Consider the following 15,391-nt stretch of genomic DNA (forward strand, 5'->3'; position numbering starts at 1 on the left):
GAGGAGGTCAGGAAACAAGTAAATGAAAGGCAAGACATGGAAAGATGAATTTATTTTTAATTGTCCTTTTTTTCTTTTCTGTATTTTGTATTTTTTGTTTTCTTTTTTCATTTTCTTATTACTTCTGTAACTTTTTTTGAAATCTTAATAAATATCATTTGGAAAAAAAATGGAATGGATTAAGTTTGAGAACCAAGATATCACTGTACCAGGAGGTAAGTCTAGAAGAATTTGGCTTTATTCACTCTGATCTTAAATGGAATACCTGATCAGCTTTCCCCCCCATATGACATTTTTTCCTTTTAATCTTAGAAATTTTACCTGCATGCCTTGTGATATTTTCCTTTGAACGGCATGTGCTGAGTTGATACACTGCGCTGCTTCAATCCCTACCTCCCATGCTTGCTCTAGTTCCAGAAATCCCTTAAGTTGCTTTTATAGAATTGCAACCCGATCTCTTATTTTTAAAGGTTTGGTAAGTAGAAAGGTCTCAAAGTATTCCAGGTGTGGTTTGATGGAAGGAAAATAAATGTAGATGTTCCCAATCTTTCTCACCGCTCTGCTCCTGATTTAATCCTCTCTCTGAAGAAGTCCTTTTCTACTTCACAGAGATAAGTTTGTGGGAGGGTATCCCAGCTATAAAAACAACCCCCCCCCAAAAAAAAAAACCCACCAGGAAGAGATCAAAAGAATATAATTTTATTGTTAAGAAAGAATATGAACTAATATAGAAGAGAGCAGTCTGTTATGGATGCTTTAGTCGAGTTCTCTGCATTGAACTAAATGACCCTGAGAATCCCTTCCAACTCAACTGTTTGATGAGTTTATGGGTCTAAAGGTTAAGCAGAAGACCTCCTTCCTAGAGAAACCGATGTGTCTTCCAGATCAATGGGACCCCCTCTCCAAGCAGGGAATTGAAAGCAAGGTTCAGGCTCAGCTGCCTATTTCTGTATCTTAAATTCTATCAGCACCAGATTCTTTGTGCTGACTTAACTTATGAGAAAATGCTTTGGCGTTACATCAGTTGCAGACCCCCAAAAGTTGAATATGCCCCCACCTGGGGCAGTAACACATCCTCTGTTGTTGTTTTTTGTGCGCATAAATTATAAAATGAATTTATAAATGTGTTCTTGTTGAGACTATGAAAATGATGAAAGCAGAGAAATCTTTACGGACAAAAATACCAGCAACCCAGCTCTGGCCCATGCACATATCTGCATTCCCTGCCCACATCTTTCTTTCTTTCTTTCTTTCTTTCTTTCTTTCTTTCTTTCTTTCTTTCTTTCTTTCTTGTTCTCCACTCAGAACTGACCTCAACAGAGCCATGGAAAGCAGGAATCAGACGCTACCAGTGACCGAATTCATCTTCCTGGGTTTCTCTGGGGTCCACGAGGGACAGTCCTTCCTCTTCCTGCTCTTCCTGGCCATCTACCTCTTCACCCTGGTGGGAAACGGTGTGATCTTCACCTTGATCCAACTGGATTCGCGCCTCCACAGCCCCATGTACTTTTTCCTCAGCCATTTATCCTGCCTGGATGTCTGCTACTCATCCGTCACCATCCCCAAGATTCTGGCAAACTTCTGGCACCAGAGACACACAATTTCCTACAACCAGTGCATGGTCCAGATGTTCCTCCTGATGACATTTGCAGGGACTGAATGCGCCCTGCTGGCTGTCATGGCCTACGACCGCTATGCTGCCATTTGTCAACCCTTGCGCTATGCTCACCTGATGAGCAGAAGAGTGTGTGTCCCTCTGGCTACCACTTCTTGGATCTGGGGCCTCTTGGACTCTGTTATTCACACTGTGCTCTCCACCAACCTGGCCTTCTGTGGGGCCAACCAGATCCACCACATCTTCTGCGATGTCCCTCCTCTTCTGCAAATCGCCTGCAGCAACACCTACGTCAACGAGATGGCCCTTCATGTAGCAAGTGTGTTTGTCAGTCTGGGGACTTTCCTCCTGGTGGTCATCTCCTATATCTTCATTCTGTCGGCCATCCTTCGGATCCGCTCTAACACCGGCAGGCGAAAAGCCTTCTCCACTTGCGCCGCCCACATAGTTGTGGTCATCATCTATTTTGGGATGGCCAACGTCAACTACAACCGTCCCAGCGCAGGCTACTCCTTGGAAGTGGACACCCTGATCTCTACTCTCTATTGTATCATCATCCCCATGTTGAATCCTGTCATCTACAGTCTCCGCAACAAGGAGGTGAAGGAAGCCCTGAGGAAGGTTCTGGGGGGCTTGAAGAAGGGCTCTGATCTTCCTCACTAAAAGAGTCTCCTGCCTTTGGTGAAAATTTTCTTGGGGGTCAAAGTACAGTGGCTAACACCATATTCCCATTGGTTAGACTTAATTCAGCAATACATTACTGGACAGATTCCAAAGAATTAGGTCATGGTTCTGCACTGGGTCTTGTGTCCAACACCCAGTTCAGCAACTGCATTGTCTCCCAGTCTGAAGAGCTGCTTAGCTGACAAATTCAACATGGCACACTGTCACAAGGGGATTTGTCTTGAACCTCAGACCTAAATCCAATAATAATAATAATAATAATAATAATAATAATAATAATAATAATAATATTTATACCCCGCCCATCTGGCTGGGTTGCCCCAGCCACTCGGGCCGCTTACAGAACATATAAAACACAATAAAGCACCAAACATTAGAAACAGTTGTTCTTGTTGTTTCCTATTTTTTCAGTTTAGTTCTCTGAGAACAAAAAATTCCCATTCTTCCACAGTTAAGTTCTTTTAATTTCATGGATCCACATTTCCACGTCTTTTTCTGTTAAGTCTTCCCCAAAATTCATCAGCATCTTAGTGCAAAGTTCTCCTGACACACACATTCTTGTATGCAGCCTTGCTTGATATAGTCATTCTTTGAAACACCATTTCCCCTTTAAATGAAACCTTTTCTCCATATTTTACGTTCGCCCGTATAGTTCTGCAAATATGACTTGTGCTGGATATCTGCCCTATATGATCTGGAGAAGTACAAATTTGAAATGCTGGCTGTGTTTTGATCTTCGTACTGTTTTTTGGAAAGTGTGAATCAAATGCAGATTGAATTCATTTCCTCCGCCCCCCTCCCTGAGAGCCTCATTTGAACACTGCTATTCCCTGATCCCCTTGAGATCTAATCTGTACCCTTGGCACCAGCATTTTCTATCAGGGAAAAAACCCAAGGGAAAAAGATGTCTTTTCCGGCACTCCCTGATATTCCTTCCCTCTTTAGGGGCTGTTCAAACACGCAATAAAAGCTCTCTTTCCTGCTGGAGTTTGGGCCACAAGATGCAGGCAGAACTATGTCCAATTATAGGGCGTATGGTGATGCCTGAAGGACAAGGACGGTCAGCCAGAAACTGGAACCATTCCTTGGGCTGAAGATGAGCCCCAGCCTGGTCCATCCCTTGTTCTGACAGGAAGAAAGGTGGAGACTCTGCTACCCACCCACCCTTCTCTGGCCTCCAGGTCCTCCTGCCTGGTTCTCCTCAAATGGGGGACATGGAAGAAACACCAGCGTCTGAAACCAAATATCTCTACATCCTTCCAAGCCCAGCAGCAACCAGCTGAGTTCCACAGGCCAGAAATTGCCAGGTGAGGAGCAGAGAAATAAAAGGACCTGGAAAGTCACTTCCAAACCCAGGAAAGGCTGGATTTGCAATGGTGATAGGGAGGCATGGCTCACCTGCACACACCAGTTCATTTAAAACCAGGCAAATGTCACATCCGCCACTGTGCAATATTGTTTACGGTGGTTAAAACATGCGGGGAAATCAAGGAATCATCTGGGCTGGCTGATTGACAGCTGGGCGCAAAGCTGTTCGATGTTCCATACAAGATGACAGAGCTTTGACATGCTCAAAGTGGCAAGCAGTCTGCTTCACTTGACTTCATTCTGTCCAGTGTAAGGATTGGGTGATGTGTCAGTTTTGATTTCTCCTTTTTCCACTCTTAAGTTTAGTTCTCCATATCAGCTTGGGGATTTTATTTTATTTTCCCAAGTACTCACAAAAAATTCACCAGCATTTTAGTACCCAGCAGATTGCCATTTTAGGCAATATACAGATATTTGCATATCAGTTTCCCTTAAAATAATGCATGCGTTTGAGTAATGTATCTATTTGCGCACACATTCAGCCACTGTAGGTGCATCCTGGCAGCCATTTCCTCAGTGGGGGGACCTGTATTGCAAAATTCGTGGAAGTGCAAATTTTGAAGGGTCCCCCCCCCAGTGTTTCAGAAAGTGCAGATTAGTTAAGTCTGTTTTTAAATGTAAACTGAATTTGATGCCCTCCCCCCTCCCTAGTCAAAAGCGGTTTTATGCATCAGTCTTACTCATGGGCTGTAGATTCAGGACAGACATTTCCCCCGGCCACCAAAAAGTAGTGTGTCTCACAGTGCAGAAAACATTGAAGGGTTTAGCTGCCTCAACATATCATGGTAGCCTTGCCCTAATCAGCTTTTAATAGGGCTTAGACAAATTAAAGGAGGAGGGGAAGTCTATCAGTGGCTATTAGCCAGGGTAGCTGAACTTTAGCCAGAGGTCACCTGCGCAAAGAAAGCCTCCCCCCATCTTTTAAGTCAAACTCCCCCATATCTTTCCATCTTTCTTTTCAAATGCAAAAGGGAAAGTTAAGATTCTTAACTGAGCAACACGAGGATGTTGAGCAACTGGCTCTGGCATCCCACAGTGCTGGATTTATGTATAAGCTAAACAAGCTATGGCTTAGGACCCCACTCCCTTGGGGGTCCCAAAAAAAAATTTAGAGGGGGAAAAACTGGATGTACATTTCCAAAAATAGAAGATAAAAAAACAAATAAAATAAAACCTACAGACAGCAACAGTGTTTTGTGTTGTGTAGGCTCCTAGGATGTAAGTCATGGGCCCCCAATCATTTTAAGTTAGAGCTTAATAATTATTTCACTATTAGTATACTTCTTCTTTCACTATTAATATACTTCTTCTTAATTGTATTTCAGTTCAATTTTGTTATGTGCAATTGGCTTGAGATACCTATTAGGTCCATCAATTACCAAATAGCATATATTCAACACAAAAAACAGCGACAATTTGTTGTTGACAAAGGACAGCTGGACATATCAAGGGCCCCATTACCTTCAGTCGCTTAGGGCCTCATCAAACCTAATCTGGCCCGGGGTGTGGGTGTGGGGAGACTTTAAAAAGCTGAGACGCCCCTGCAGCTTTCCTCCCTCCCCATGGCCAGGGGAGCTGCCCATCCTTGCTGCTTACTTGTGAGTAAATCAGAATGACTCCAGTGTGGTGGATAGGCTAGGAGTCATCCGGTTTTATTTCTACAGGTTTATTTTGCATTCTGTTTTCACCTTCTGCCTGCTTCCCCCCCCCCTACTTTTTATTCTTTAATAAATTATCCTAATGTGACAACTGGAATGTCTGTCTGGATGCCAAATTGAGGCTCTTAGAATCTTTGAGGCCGCAGTGCCCTCCAGGTGAGTGCTTCTCCAAGAGGGCTGGTGGGAATTTCCCCTGGGGGCGCTAAGAGGCCAAGAGCCAGCAGCAAGGCGCTGTAGGTGTAAACGACAAGAAGACATTGAAAATCTGGCATTGACGGATCAAGTTCATAAACTGAATTAAACAAACTGAAAAGTTTTTATTGCATTTTGAATAAATGTTTGAGAAAGAAAAGTGGTGCTACAATGTGCAATGGAACATTTAGACACGCGATCCTAATGTTACTGGTTCAAATTTCATGGTTAGCAGTTCATGCAGACTGCTATTATGAATAAGGCTTTTTATTAGGGGATCAGAATGAGTTTGACCAAACTGCGGGAGGCAGTGGAAGACAGGAGTGCTCTGGTCCAGGGGGTCACAAAGAGTCGGACATGACTAAACGACTAAACAAGAACAACAGGGATGTGGTTATGGAACCAAGGGAGCAGGGACACAAATAATTTTGGGAAACATGGATCTAGGTTCAGGCAATGTGCTGTTCCTGGGTCTAATGTATATATCCAGAAAATCAATGGCTGTTGTAGAGTCATTTTTGCAGTCCAGTTGATTTCGTTATATATGAAAGTGTTACTGAAGTAAATCTTCCGAATCTCCCAAATACAACAACAGCAGCAAGTTGAGCTAAGCACTTTAATTCTGAGAACATCAGCCTATCAGACTGATCAATAATTGCTACAGAGATGCTAAGAGATCCAACTCTGGAAGCAAAATGCACATGCTGGATGCATGAACGCTGCAAAGATACATGAGCACCACACCTCAGCCTGGAAGATAGCACCAGCACAGCTCAGCTTCACTGAATGAAGCCCTTTAAATCTCAGTTTTGTGACTATCTCTCTCTCTCTCTCTCTCTCTCTGTGTGTGTGTGTGTGTGTGTGTGTGAGAGAGAGAGAGAGAGAGAGAGAGAGAGAGAGAGAGATGCAAATTCTTTGTTCAAATCAGCAAACAGGTATTTGGTGCCCCCCTTGTGTTCTACAGAGTGTGGTCACAACTGCTCAGAGGTCTTACAACAGTGGTGGCCAAACTTGACCTTCCAGCAGTTTTGGGACTACAACTCCCATCAACCCTAGCTAACAGGACCAGTGGTCAGGGATGATAGGAATTGTAGTCCCAAAACAGCTGGAGGGCCAAGTTTAGCCACCACTATCTTACAACAAGAATAGCTTAAGGGGTCGGTTCAGGGTATTCCATTCAGTGTTTCCCCAGTACAGCATTATTTCTGCCCCCTAAGACCAAATCTTCTCCAGTGATGTCTGGATCAACAATTGCTCCTACTGCAAAGGATAGTAGTTAGCATCTAAAGGGGAGAGCTCTCTGTGTGTGTGTGTCTGTGCAGAGTAACCTAACCACTTGGGCAACTGCACCTTCTGATTGGAAAGCCCTGCCCCTAAGAACTGGTGTGGGGCTTTTTGTCTTGATTGTTTCATAAAGCAGGAAAGATTCCACATCACCAACACAGCTTTTGCCCACTCTCTCTTCCTTCCTGGTTCTCTTCTCAGAGTTGACCTTGATGCAGTCCATGGAAGGCAGCAATCGGACGCTGGTGGTGACCGAATTCATCTTCTTGGGTTTCTCTGGGGTCCACAGGGGTCAGTCCTTCCTCTTCCTGCTCTTCCTGGCCATCTACCTCTTCACCCTGGTGGGAAATGGGGTGATCTTCATTCTGATCCAGCTGGATTCACGCCTCCACAGCCCCATGTACTTTTTCCTCAGCCATTTAGCTTTCATAGATATCTGCTACTCGTCGGTCACCATCCCCAAGATCCTGGTGAACTTCTTGCACCAGAGACACACCATTTCCTACAACCAGTGCATGGCCCAGATGTTCTTCCTGATGATATTTTCTGCAACCGAGTGCGCCCTGCTGGCTGTCATGGCCTATGACCGCTATGCCGCCATTTGTCAACCCTTGCGCTATGCTCAACTGATGAGCAGAAGAGTGTGTTTCCCTCTGGCTACTGCTTCTTGGACCTGTGGCCTCCTGGCCTCCACCATTCACACTGCGCTCTCCACCAACCTGGCCTTCTGTGGGGCCAACCAGATCCACCACATCTTCTGCGATGCCCCTCCTCTTCTGCAAATCGCCTGCAGCGACACCTACGTCAACGAGATGGCCCTTCATGTAGCAAGTGTGTTTGTCAGTCTGGGGACTTTCCTCCTGGTGGTCATCTCCTATATCTTCATTCTGTCGGCCATCCTTCGGATCCGCTCTAACACCGGCAGGCGAAAAGCTTTCTCCACTTGCGCCGCCCACATAGTTGTGGTCATCATCTATTTTGGGATGGCCAACGTCAACTACAACCGTCCCAGCGCAGGCTACTCCTTGGAAGTGGACACCCTGATCTCTACTCTCTATTGTATCATCATCCCCATGTTGAATCCTGTCATCTACAGCCTCCGCAACAAGGAGGTGAAGGAAGCCCTGAGGAAGGTTCTGGGGGGCTTGAAGAAGGGCTCTGATCTCCCTCACTAACAGGGTCTCCTGCCTTTGGAGAAATTTCCCTTGGGGATCGAAGTACAGTGGCTAACACCATATTCCCATTGGTTAGACTTAATTCAGCAATACATTACTGGACAGATTCCAAAGAATTAGGTCATGGTTCTGCACTGGGTCTTGTGTCCAACACCCAGTTCAGCAACTGCATTGTCTCCCAGTCTGAAGAGCTGCTTAGCTGCCAAATTCAACATGGCACACTGTCACAAGGGGAGCCAGCCTCAAAGCTCAGACTGTCCTCAAATCCTTTAATGGTTGTTCTTGTTGTGTCCTCCTGTTTCTGTTTAGCCCCTTGAGAACAATATGGGAAATATTTCAATTTTTCGCTATTAACTTCAGATCTTCTTGTTTCCACGTTAGTTTGTGTAGTTGTTGTTTTTCAATCTTCTTGAAAAATCACTAGTATCTTAGTGCAAAGTCAATTTTGAATGTGATTTTGTTTCATATACAGTTTCCCAACACGATTCTTCCTAAAATGTTCTGTGAACTGTCCTCAGACCTTCAGGTATATGGCAGTATATAAATTCAACAGCAGCAGCAGCAGCAGCAACAATAAATACACCTTTTCTCCTGTGCAATCGTTTAGTCGTGTCCGACTCTTTGTGACCCTATGGACCAGAGCACGCCAGGCACTCCTGTCTTCTACTGCCTCCCACAGTTTGGTCAAACTCATGCTGGTAGCTTCGAGAACACTGCCAACCATCTCGTCCTCCGTCGTCCTTGTGCCCTCCATCTTTCCCAACATCAGGGTCTTTTCCAGGGAGTCTTCTCTTCTCATGAGGTGGCCAAAGTCTTGGAGCCTCAGCTTCAGGATCTGTCCTTCCAGTGAGCACTCAGGGCTGATTTCCTTAAGAATGGATACGTTTGATCTTCTTGCAGTCCATGGGACTCTCAAGAGTCTCCTCCAGCACCAGAATTCAAAAGCATCAATTCTTCGGCGATCAGCCTTCTTGATGGTCCGGCTCTCACTTCCATACATCACTACTGGGAAAACCATAGCTTTAACTATAAGGATCTTTGTTGGCAAGGTGATGTCTCTGCTTTTTAAGATGCTGTCTAGGTTTTCTGTCTAGACCTTTTCTCTTACTTTGCCCTAATTCATGCATTTTTATACACATTGACTGCATTTACTGTGTTTTTCATATTTTGTTGTGAGCTGTCCAGAGTGGCTTGGGCAACTCAGTTAGGTGGGTGGCATATTATTGTTGTTGTTGTTGTTGTTGTTGTTGTTGTTGTTGTTGTTGTTGTTGCAAAATCTGGACAAGTGCAAATTTCAAAGCCTGTGTTCCAGAAAGTGTGAATTAGATAGGTTCACCTTAATTGCAAACTGAATTGTCCCTAAGGGGCTCATTTGAACATTGCTGTTTGCAACCCCCTCGGGCTCCACCCCATACCCTTGATGCCAGTGTTTTCTGCCAGGAAAATGGAAGCCCAGGGCAAGAGGGGAGATTGTTTTTTTCCCCTGGACTCCTTGACCTTCATTCCTTGTGATGCAAATGCATGTTCTCCAGGGGCTCCTCAAACAATAAAAGCCATATTACCTCCCAGACTGGGGCCCACAGGATACAGGCAGGACACTGGGTCAGTTTTAAGGTATGTGGGGATGCATGAAGGACGGTGCGTTGGGTCAGCAGGAAATGGAGACCTTTCTTTGGGCAGAAAATGAGTGACAGCCAGGTGTGTCTCTCGTTCTGACAGGAGGAAAGGTAGGGAACTTGCAACCCACCCATCCTCTTCATTCCCCTCACTTTCTCTGACCTACTACCTCCTGCCTGGCTCTCCTCACCAGCTCACCTGGAAGGAGAATCAGCATCCGAAACTGTCTCCTCACCTGTCCCAGAGCAGCAGCTGTCATAGCCGCCACCCAAATTCATTCGGCAGGAAGATGCCAGGTGAGGAGCAGAGAAATGAAGGGACCCACAAAGTAACCTCCAAACTTAGGAAATTCTTTATTTGCCATTGGGGTGATTGGGGAGGAATCACTCGTCTGTCTGCACCAGTTTGTTTAAATCCAGGCAAACTCCTTATCTGCTGCTGTGTAATACTGTTCCTGATGTTTAAAACAACTTGAAAAATGAAGAAATAAGATAAGATGCCTGGTGTACAGCTGACATTCAGGAGAGCAAACTGGTGACATCCCCTCCCCCCAGTGTTAAGCACTGGGTCGGTTTCAGGTTTCTCTCCATTTCTCATTTTTCCACTGCAAAATTCAGGTCTACACATTTCCACATCAGTTTGGGAATTTTTATTTATTTATATACATTTTTTTTTAAATGCCATCTTGAGAATCCACCAGCATTTTAGTGCAATGTTCTCCTAATATACAAATTTGATAGCGATTTTGCCCAAGATACACATTTTTGCGAAGCCATTTCCTCTAACATAATGCCTGTTGGTTTGCTATCTGAACTAAGGTATGTATTTGTATGTGCACTCAGACCCAGTAGATATAATTCTTGACTGGGGAACTGGGTTGCAAAATTCAGAGAAGAGTGAATTTCGCAGTGTGTCTGTTTCTCGGGAGGTTTGCCTTTCAATGCAATCCGAGACTCACACAGTGCCCATCCCCAGTCCGGAGTGGTTTTATGCATCAGCCTTATTCATCGGCTGCAGATTTACAACAGACACCCCCACTCCCCCACCACAAAAAAGTACTGCCAGAGTAAGTGGGACTGTGGCAACAGCAGCTACTGAAGAGTCTGGCCCACTGACAGCACTGCAGGGCTGTTGTGTTGCACTTGGACAAGGAAGGGGGTGTGAGAGGGTTCTCTTGGTCATCCTCCCATCATGGTCAGTGATTCCCAAGGGGGGCACTAAGAGGCAAGTGGGCAGCAGAGATGTGTTGTGTTGTTGTGTTGTGTGTTGTGTTTTATGTTATGTACAGTCATACCTCGGGTTACAGACGCTTCAGGTTGCCTTGTTTTGAAGTTATGGACCACCGAAACCCAGAAGCACCAGAATGGGTTACTTCCAGGTTTCGGCAATCATGCATGCACAGACGCGCTAAATCGCGCTTTGCCCATGCGCAGAAGTGCCAAATCGCAACCCGAGCGTGCGCAGACATGACGCTGTGGGTTGCGAGTGCTGCGGGTTGCGAGCGTGCATCCTGCACGGATCACATTCACAACCCAAGCATCCACAGTACTTTAATTATGAGAATCATAGCCTATCGGACTGCTCAGTGATTGCTACAGAAATGCTAACAGATCCAAAAATGGTAGCAGAAAGGGGGAACTTTTGTAGGTAAACACAGGACGCCTGAGCCCTGCATTGCCTCAGCCAGGAGGTTCAAATAGCAAAAAGGATTTGGTGCCCACCCAATGCTGTACAGAGGGAGGTCATCATTGCCCAGAGGGCTTATGGCAAAAATGGTAAACCAATGGCTTAAGAGAACTGTTATCCCCCACCCCCTGCCCAAGGACCAAACCTCCTCCCAGGTTACCCAATTGCTCTTAGTGCCAAGGTTAGTTGATAGAATCTAGAATGCAGGGAGGGAGTGGGGAGCAGAGTTGCCCAACCATCTTGGGAGCTGCCCTTTCTGGCTGGGAAGCCCAGAACCTAAGAGCTAGGCTAGGGCTCTTGGTCTTGGCTGCTCCACAAAGAAGGAAAGATTCCACCTGCATGTATTCATGAATCCTGGTTTTGCCCCCATTCATCTCACTTCCTTCTTGGTTCTCCTCTCAGATGGAGAGAAGCGGCAATCAGACGCTACTTGTGGCTGAATTCATCTTCCTGGGTTTCTCTGGGGTCCAAAAAGGTCAGGTCTTCTTCTTCCTCCTCTTTCTGACCATCTACCTCATCACCCTGGTGGGAAACTCCATGATTTTCACTCTAATCCAGCTGGATTCGCGTCTCCACAGCCCCATGTACTTTTTCCTCAGCCATTTATCCTGCTTGGACGTCTGCTACTCGTCCGTCACTGTCCCCAAGATCCTGGTAAACTTTTTGCGCCAGAGGCACACCATTTCTTACAACCAGTGCATGGCCCAGATGTTCTTCCTGATGACCTTTGCGGGGTCCGAGTGTGCCCTGCTGGCCGTCATGGCCTACGACCGCTATGCCGCCATTTGTCAACCCTTGCGCTATGCTCAACTGATGAGCAGAAGAGTGTGTTTCCCTCTTGCCACGGCTACTTGGATCTGGGGCCTCTTGGACTCTGCCATTCACACCGCGCTCTCCACCAACCTGGCCTTCTGTGGGGCCAACCAGATCCACCACATCTTCTGCGATGTCCCTCCTCTTCTGCAAATCGCCTGCAGTGATACCTATGTCAACGAGATGGCTCTTCACATAGCGAATGTTTTTATGGGCATGGCCCCTTTCCTCCTGGTGGTCATCTCCTATATCTTCATTTTGTCAGCCATCCTTCGGATCCGCTCTAACACCGGCAGGCACAAGGCCTTCTCCACTTGTGCAGCCCACCTAGTTGTGGTCATCATCTATTTTGGGATGGCCGATGTGAACTACAACCGCCCAAGTGCAGGCTACTCCTTGGAAGTGGACACCCTGATCTCCACTCTCTATTGTATCATCATCCCCATGTTGAATCCTGTCATCTACAGCCTCCGCAACAAGGAGGTGAAGGAAGCCCTGAGAAAGGTTCTGGGGGGCTTCAAGAAGGGCTTTGGTTTCCCTCACTAACAGGGAATCCTCATGGGCCTAGCACCCCTGGGGAAATTCCCCTTTGCGAGTTCAAGTATGGAGGCTCACACCACAAACGATCCGACTTTACTTAGCAGTGCATCACTGGACAGAGTCTGTACCAAAATCCCAAAGGAGCAGAAAAGACTTTTCATGTATGCAACGACTGCCGCACAGATGCTATTAGTCCCTACCAGAGTAGAAAGGCAAACTAAGATGTTGGAGTACGCAGAAATGGCAGAACTCACCGGAAAGCTCAAGAACCAAGAAGATAAAAACTTCAAGAAAGAATGGGGGGAAATTATAATTTATTTAGGAGAGCACTGTAAGCAGATGAAAACATTAGCAGGATTCTAGTAACACTTGTAATGCAACTAATATTATGGACAATATTGAGAGGTATAAAATAAGGATGATGAAAAAGTATGCAGTTGAAAATTTTGGCAATAGGAACCATGGAGTGGATGGTGGGAAGTCTGGAGATTCATAGAAATCTCTAAATGTGGATATGTATTGGGTATTGTTATAACTCTACACTTGTAAAATCAAATGAAAATTATTTCAAAGAGTTTGCAAGAGCATTTCCATACATTATATAGCCAAATGCATGCCATCTTTGTTGTTTAGTCTCTACCCAACTGCTCTCTACCACCCTGGCACTTAGCCATCTCTCATCCAGCCACAGCCCATGAAATACAACTTTCTCAACCCATCATTGTTGTTTTTTACTGTACATATCAGACCCTCACCCCAGCAAGCTTAAAAAACGACAGGATTCCTTGAGACAAACCATGCACTTTAAACATATGGTGTGTCTGTAAACTTTGATTTGATTCTTTGGCTTGGCTTTTATGATGAGGTGGTGGTGATGATGATCATTATTTATTCCCTGCCCATCTGACTGGGTTGCCCCAGATCTCCTTTCTGGCTCTGAGACCCCAGTGGGAGGCATGGTGAACAATGTGTGTGTGTGTGTTTGTGTGTTTAATGGAATCAGAAAAGTTGCCTTCCTACAGGCTAACAGGTCTTCCTGGAAGCCTGTCGCACATGAACAATGCCCTAGAATTAAAGGAGGTTTTAGGGCCACCCAAAAGCAAAATGTGCATCTGCCCACAGCCAGGTAGGGATCGTGATACCTTCGGAAATGAGCGTGATGGAAGCTTCACAAGTGACTCTTTGTTTTTAATAGCTGAGGAATCAATGTGGGTATTCTTAGGAACCCTGAGGACTCTTTTGAAAGCACGCACTTAATTCTGCTTTGTGGCAAATTCTGAAGCCTGTACCCGCCGAAATGGAGAGGCGCCAACTCAGAGCACCCCCTCCCCCAACCTCGTGCCCTCCAGATGCTCTGAACTGCAACTCCCATTAGCGCCAACTATCACAGCCGCATGGGGCTGATGGAACTGTAGTCCGAAATGACTGCAGAGCTGTGGAAGGCTGACATATTCTACCCACCACATGCAAGAGCTTTGAGTTAATATAAATGACTTTATTCTATTTTTTAACCTTTTATGCACATTGCATATGATGTGTTATGCAAGTTTTTCCCCTGGTAGAGCATTGCAAGATGAGCAACACAAAAAGATAAGAAGGGCTTCCCCTCCACCTACGTTACAAAGCGTGTGTGTCTGTGCGATCGCACACACACAATATCCGGATGCAGGTAGGTAGCCGTGTTGGTCTGATGCAGTCGATATAAAAAATTGAAAAAATTGTCCAGTAGCACCTTAGAGACCAACTAAGTTTGTTCTGGGTATAAGCTTTCGTGTGCATACAGACTTCTTCAGGTACCTGAAGGTTAGATTGGCAGAACTGGCACTGCTACTGGTATCACATGATACCCATTTATATATCTTTGGAACTCCCTGCCTATTGATCTCAGGCAGGTGCCTTCACTGTATGCCTGCTAAAAACTGTTTAGACAAGCCTACCCCTTTGCTTAGAAAGTTGGTGTGAGCTTTAACCTGTTTTTATTTTTTATTTTTTTTAAATAATTTTTATTAACTGGCCAATCACATCAAATTAAATCACATCACATAAATTCCAAATTACAAAGCCAAATTTTTAAATTTTGTTGGGGGAACCCATACTTCAAGATTCAAAGGGGGATTCAGATCATCTTCTTATTACTGCGTTAATGTCCAAATCAGTCCCAATCAGTCCAGACAAAGTTCATAATTCTATCCAGTCTTATCTTGGTGTTTCCACATCATATCTTGTTCATATAATTTCTATTTTTCCTTTACGATCTCTTCTGTCTCCTTAAGCCGATAAGCAGAATAATAATCCTGTGTGGATTTGCCGTTCCTCCACTAAGTCCAGATGGTTTCCATATATCTCCTTCGTAGATAGCATCGCTCTTTCCATCATAAATTTGGCATCTGTCGCTCTTAAGTCCCACCGAGAAGTTGATCCACGATATGTAAACAACTCTTCTCTCTTTCTCCTCCCAGACCCAAGAGCTCCAACAATGCCTCCCAAAATGGCGACGGCATTTTTAACTGCGTCATTCCAAAACTCTTAGCTTTCCAGCTTCATCTTGAAACATTGCTTTGGTTTGAAAGTTTATCTCCACACAGCCTTAAATCCACAGCTTAAGTCCTTAGTTTCTGACTCATTAGGGGAGGGGATTCTTGTTAAATCACATAGAAAAAAAAGGAAGGCAGGTTTTCCCCCCCCTCCCCCCTCAGTCATTTGTCGTACCGTATCTTGACGTATCTTCTCATATTTTATTCTTGTCTTGTTATCAGAGA

General features: G+C 45.2%; 4 protein-coding genes across 6 annotated transcripts in view; 3 read left to right on the forward strand and 1 right to left on the reverse strand.

Moving 5' to 3' along the window:
• The first annotated feature begins 1,324 nt into the window (after window positions 1–1,324).
• Window positions 1,325–2,278, forward strand: LOC128422898 (olfactory receptor 1086-like). The gene has a single exon (XM_053407518.1). The coding sequence runs from the start codon at window positions 1,325–1,327 to the stop codon at window positions 2,276–2,278; it is 954 nt and encodes a 317-aa protein (XP_053263493.1).
• A 4,735-nt stretch (window positions 2,279–7,013) lies between these two features.
• Window positions 7,014–7,976, forward strand: LOC128422899 (olfactory receptor 1102-like). Its single transcript, XM_053407519.1, has one exon. The coding sequence runs from the start codon at window positions 7,014–7,016 to the stop codon at window positions 7,974–7,976; it is 963 nt and encodes a 320-aa protein (XP_053263494.1).
• A 3,705-nt stretch (window positions 7,977–11,681) lies between these two features.
• On the forward strand, window positions 11,682–12,711 carry LOC128422900 (olfactory receptor 5V1-like). The gene has a single exon (XM_053407520.1). The coding sequence runs from the start codon at window positions 11,682–11,684 to the stop codon at window positions 12,636–12,638; it is 957 nt and encodes a 318-aa protein (XP_053263495.1). The 3' UTR covers window positions 12,639–12,711.
• An 894-nt stretch (window positions 12,712–13,605) lies between these two features.
• The window catches only part of LOC128421719 (hematopoietic lineage cell-specific protein-like), a 38,205-nt gene continuing 36,419 nt past the window's right edge, over window positions 13,606–15,391 (reverse strand). For all 3 annotated transcript variants that reach the window (XM_053404856.1, XM_053404855.1, XM_053404854.1), the window contains one exon: window positions 13,606–14,602. The gene's annotated coding sequence lies outside the window, so the exon portion shown is untranslated. The remainder of the gene's footprint in view (window positions 14,603–15,391) is intronic.

The sequence above is a fragment of the Podarcis raffonei genome, chromosome 10, assembly GCF_027172205.1.
Source record: "Podarcis raffonei isolate rPodRaf1 chromosome 10, rPodRaf1.pri, whole genome shotgun sequence".
NCBI lineage: Eukaryota > Metazoa > Chordata > Lepidosauria > Squamata > Lacertidae > Podarcis > Podarcis raffonei.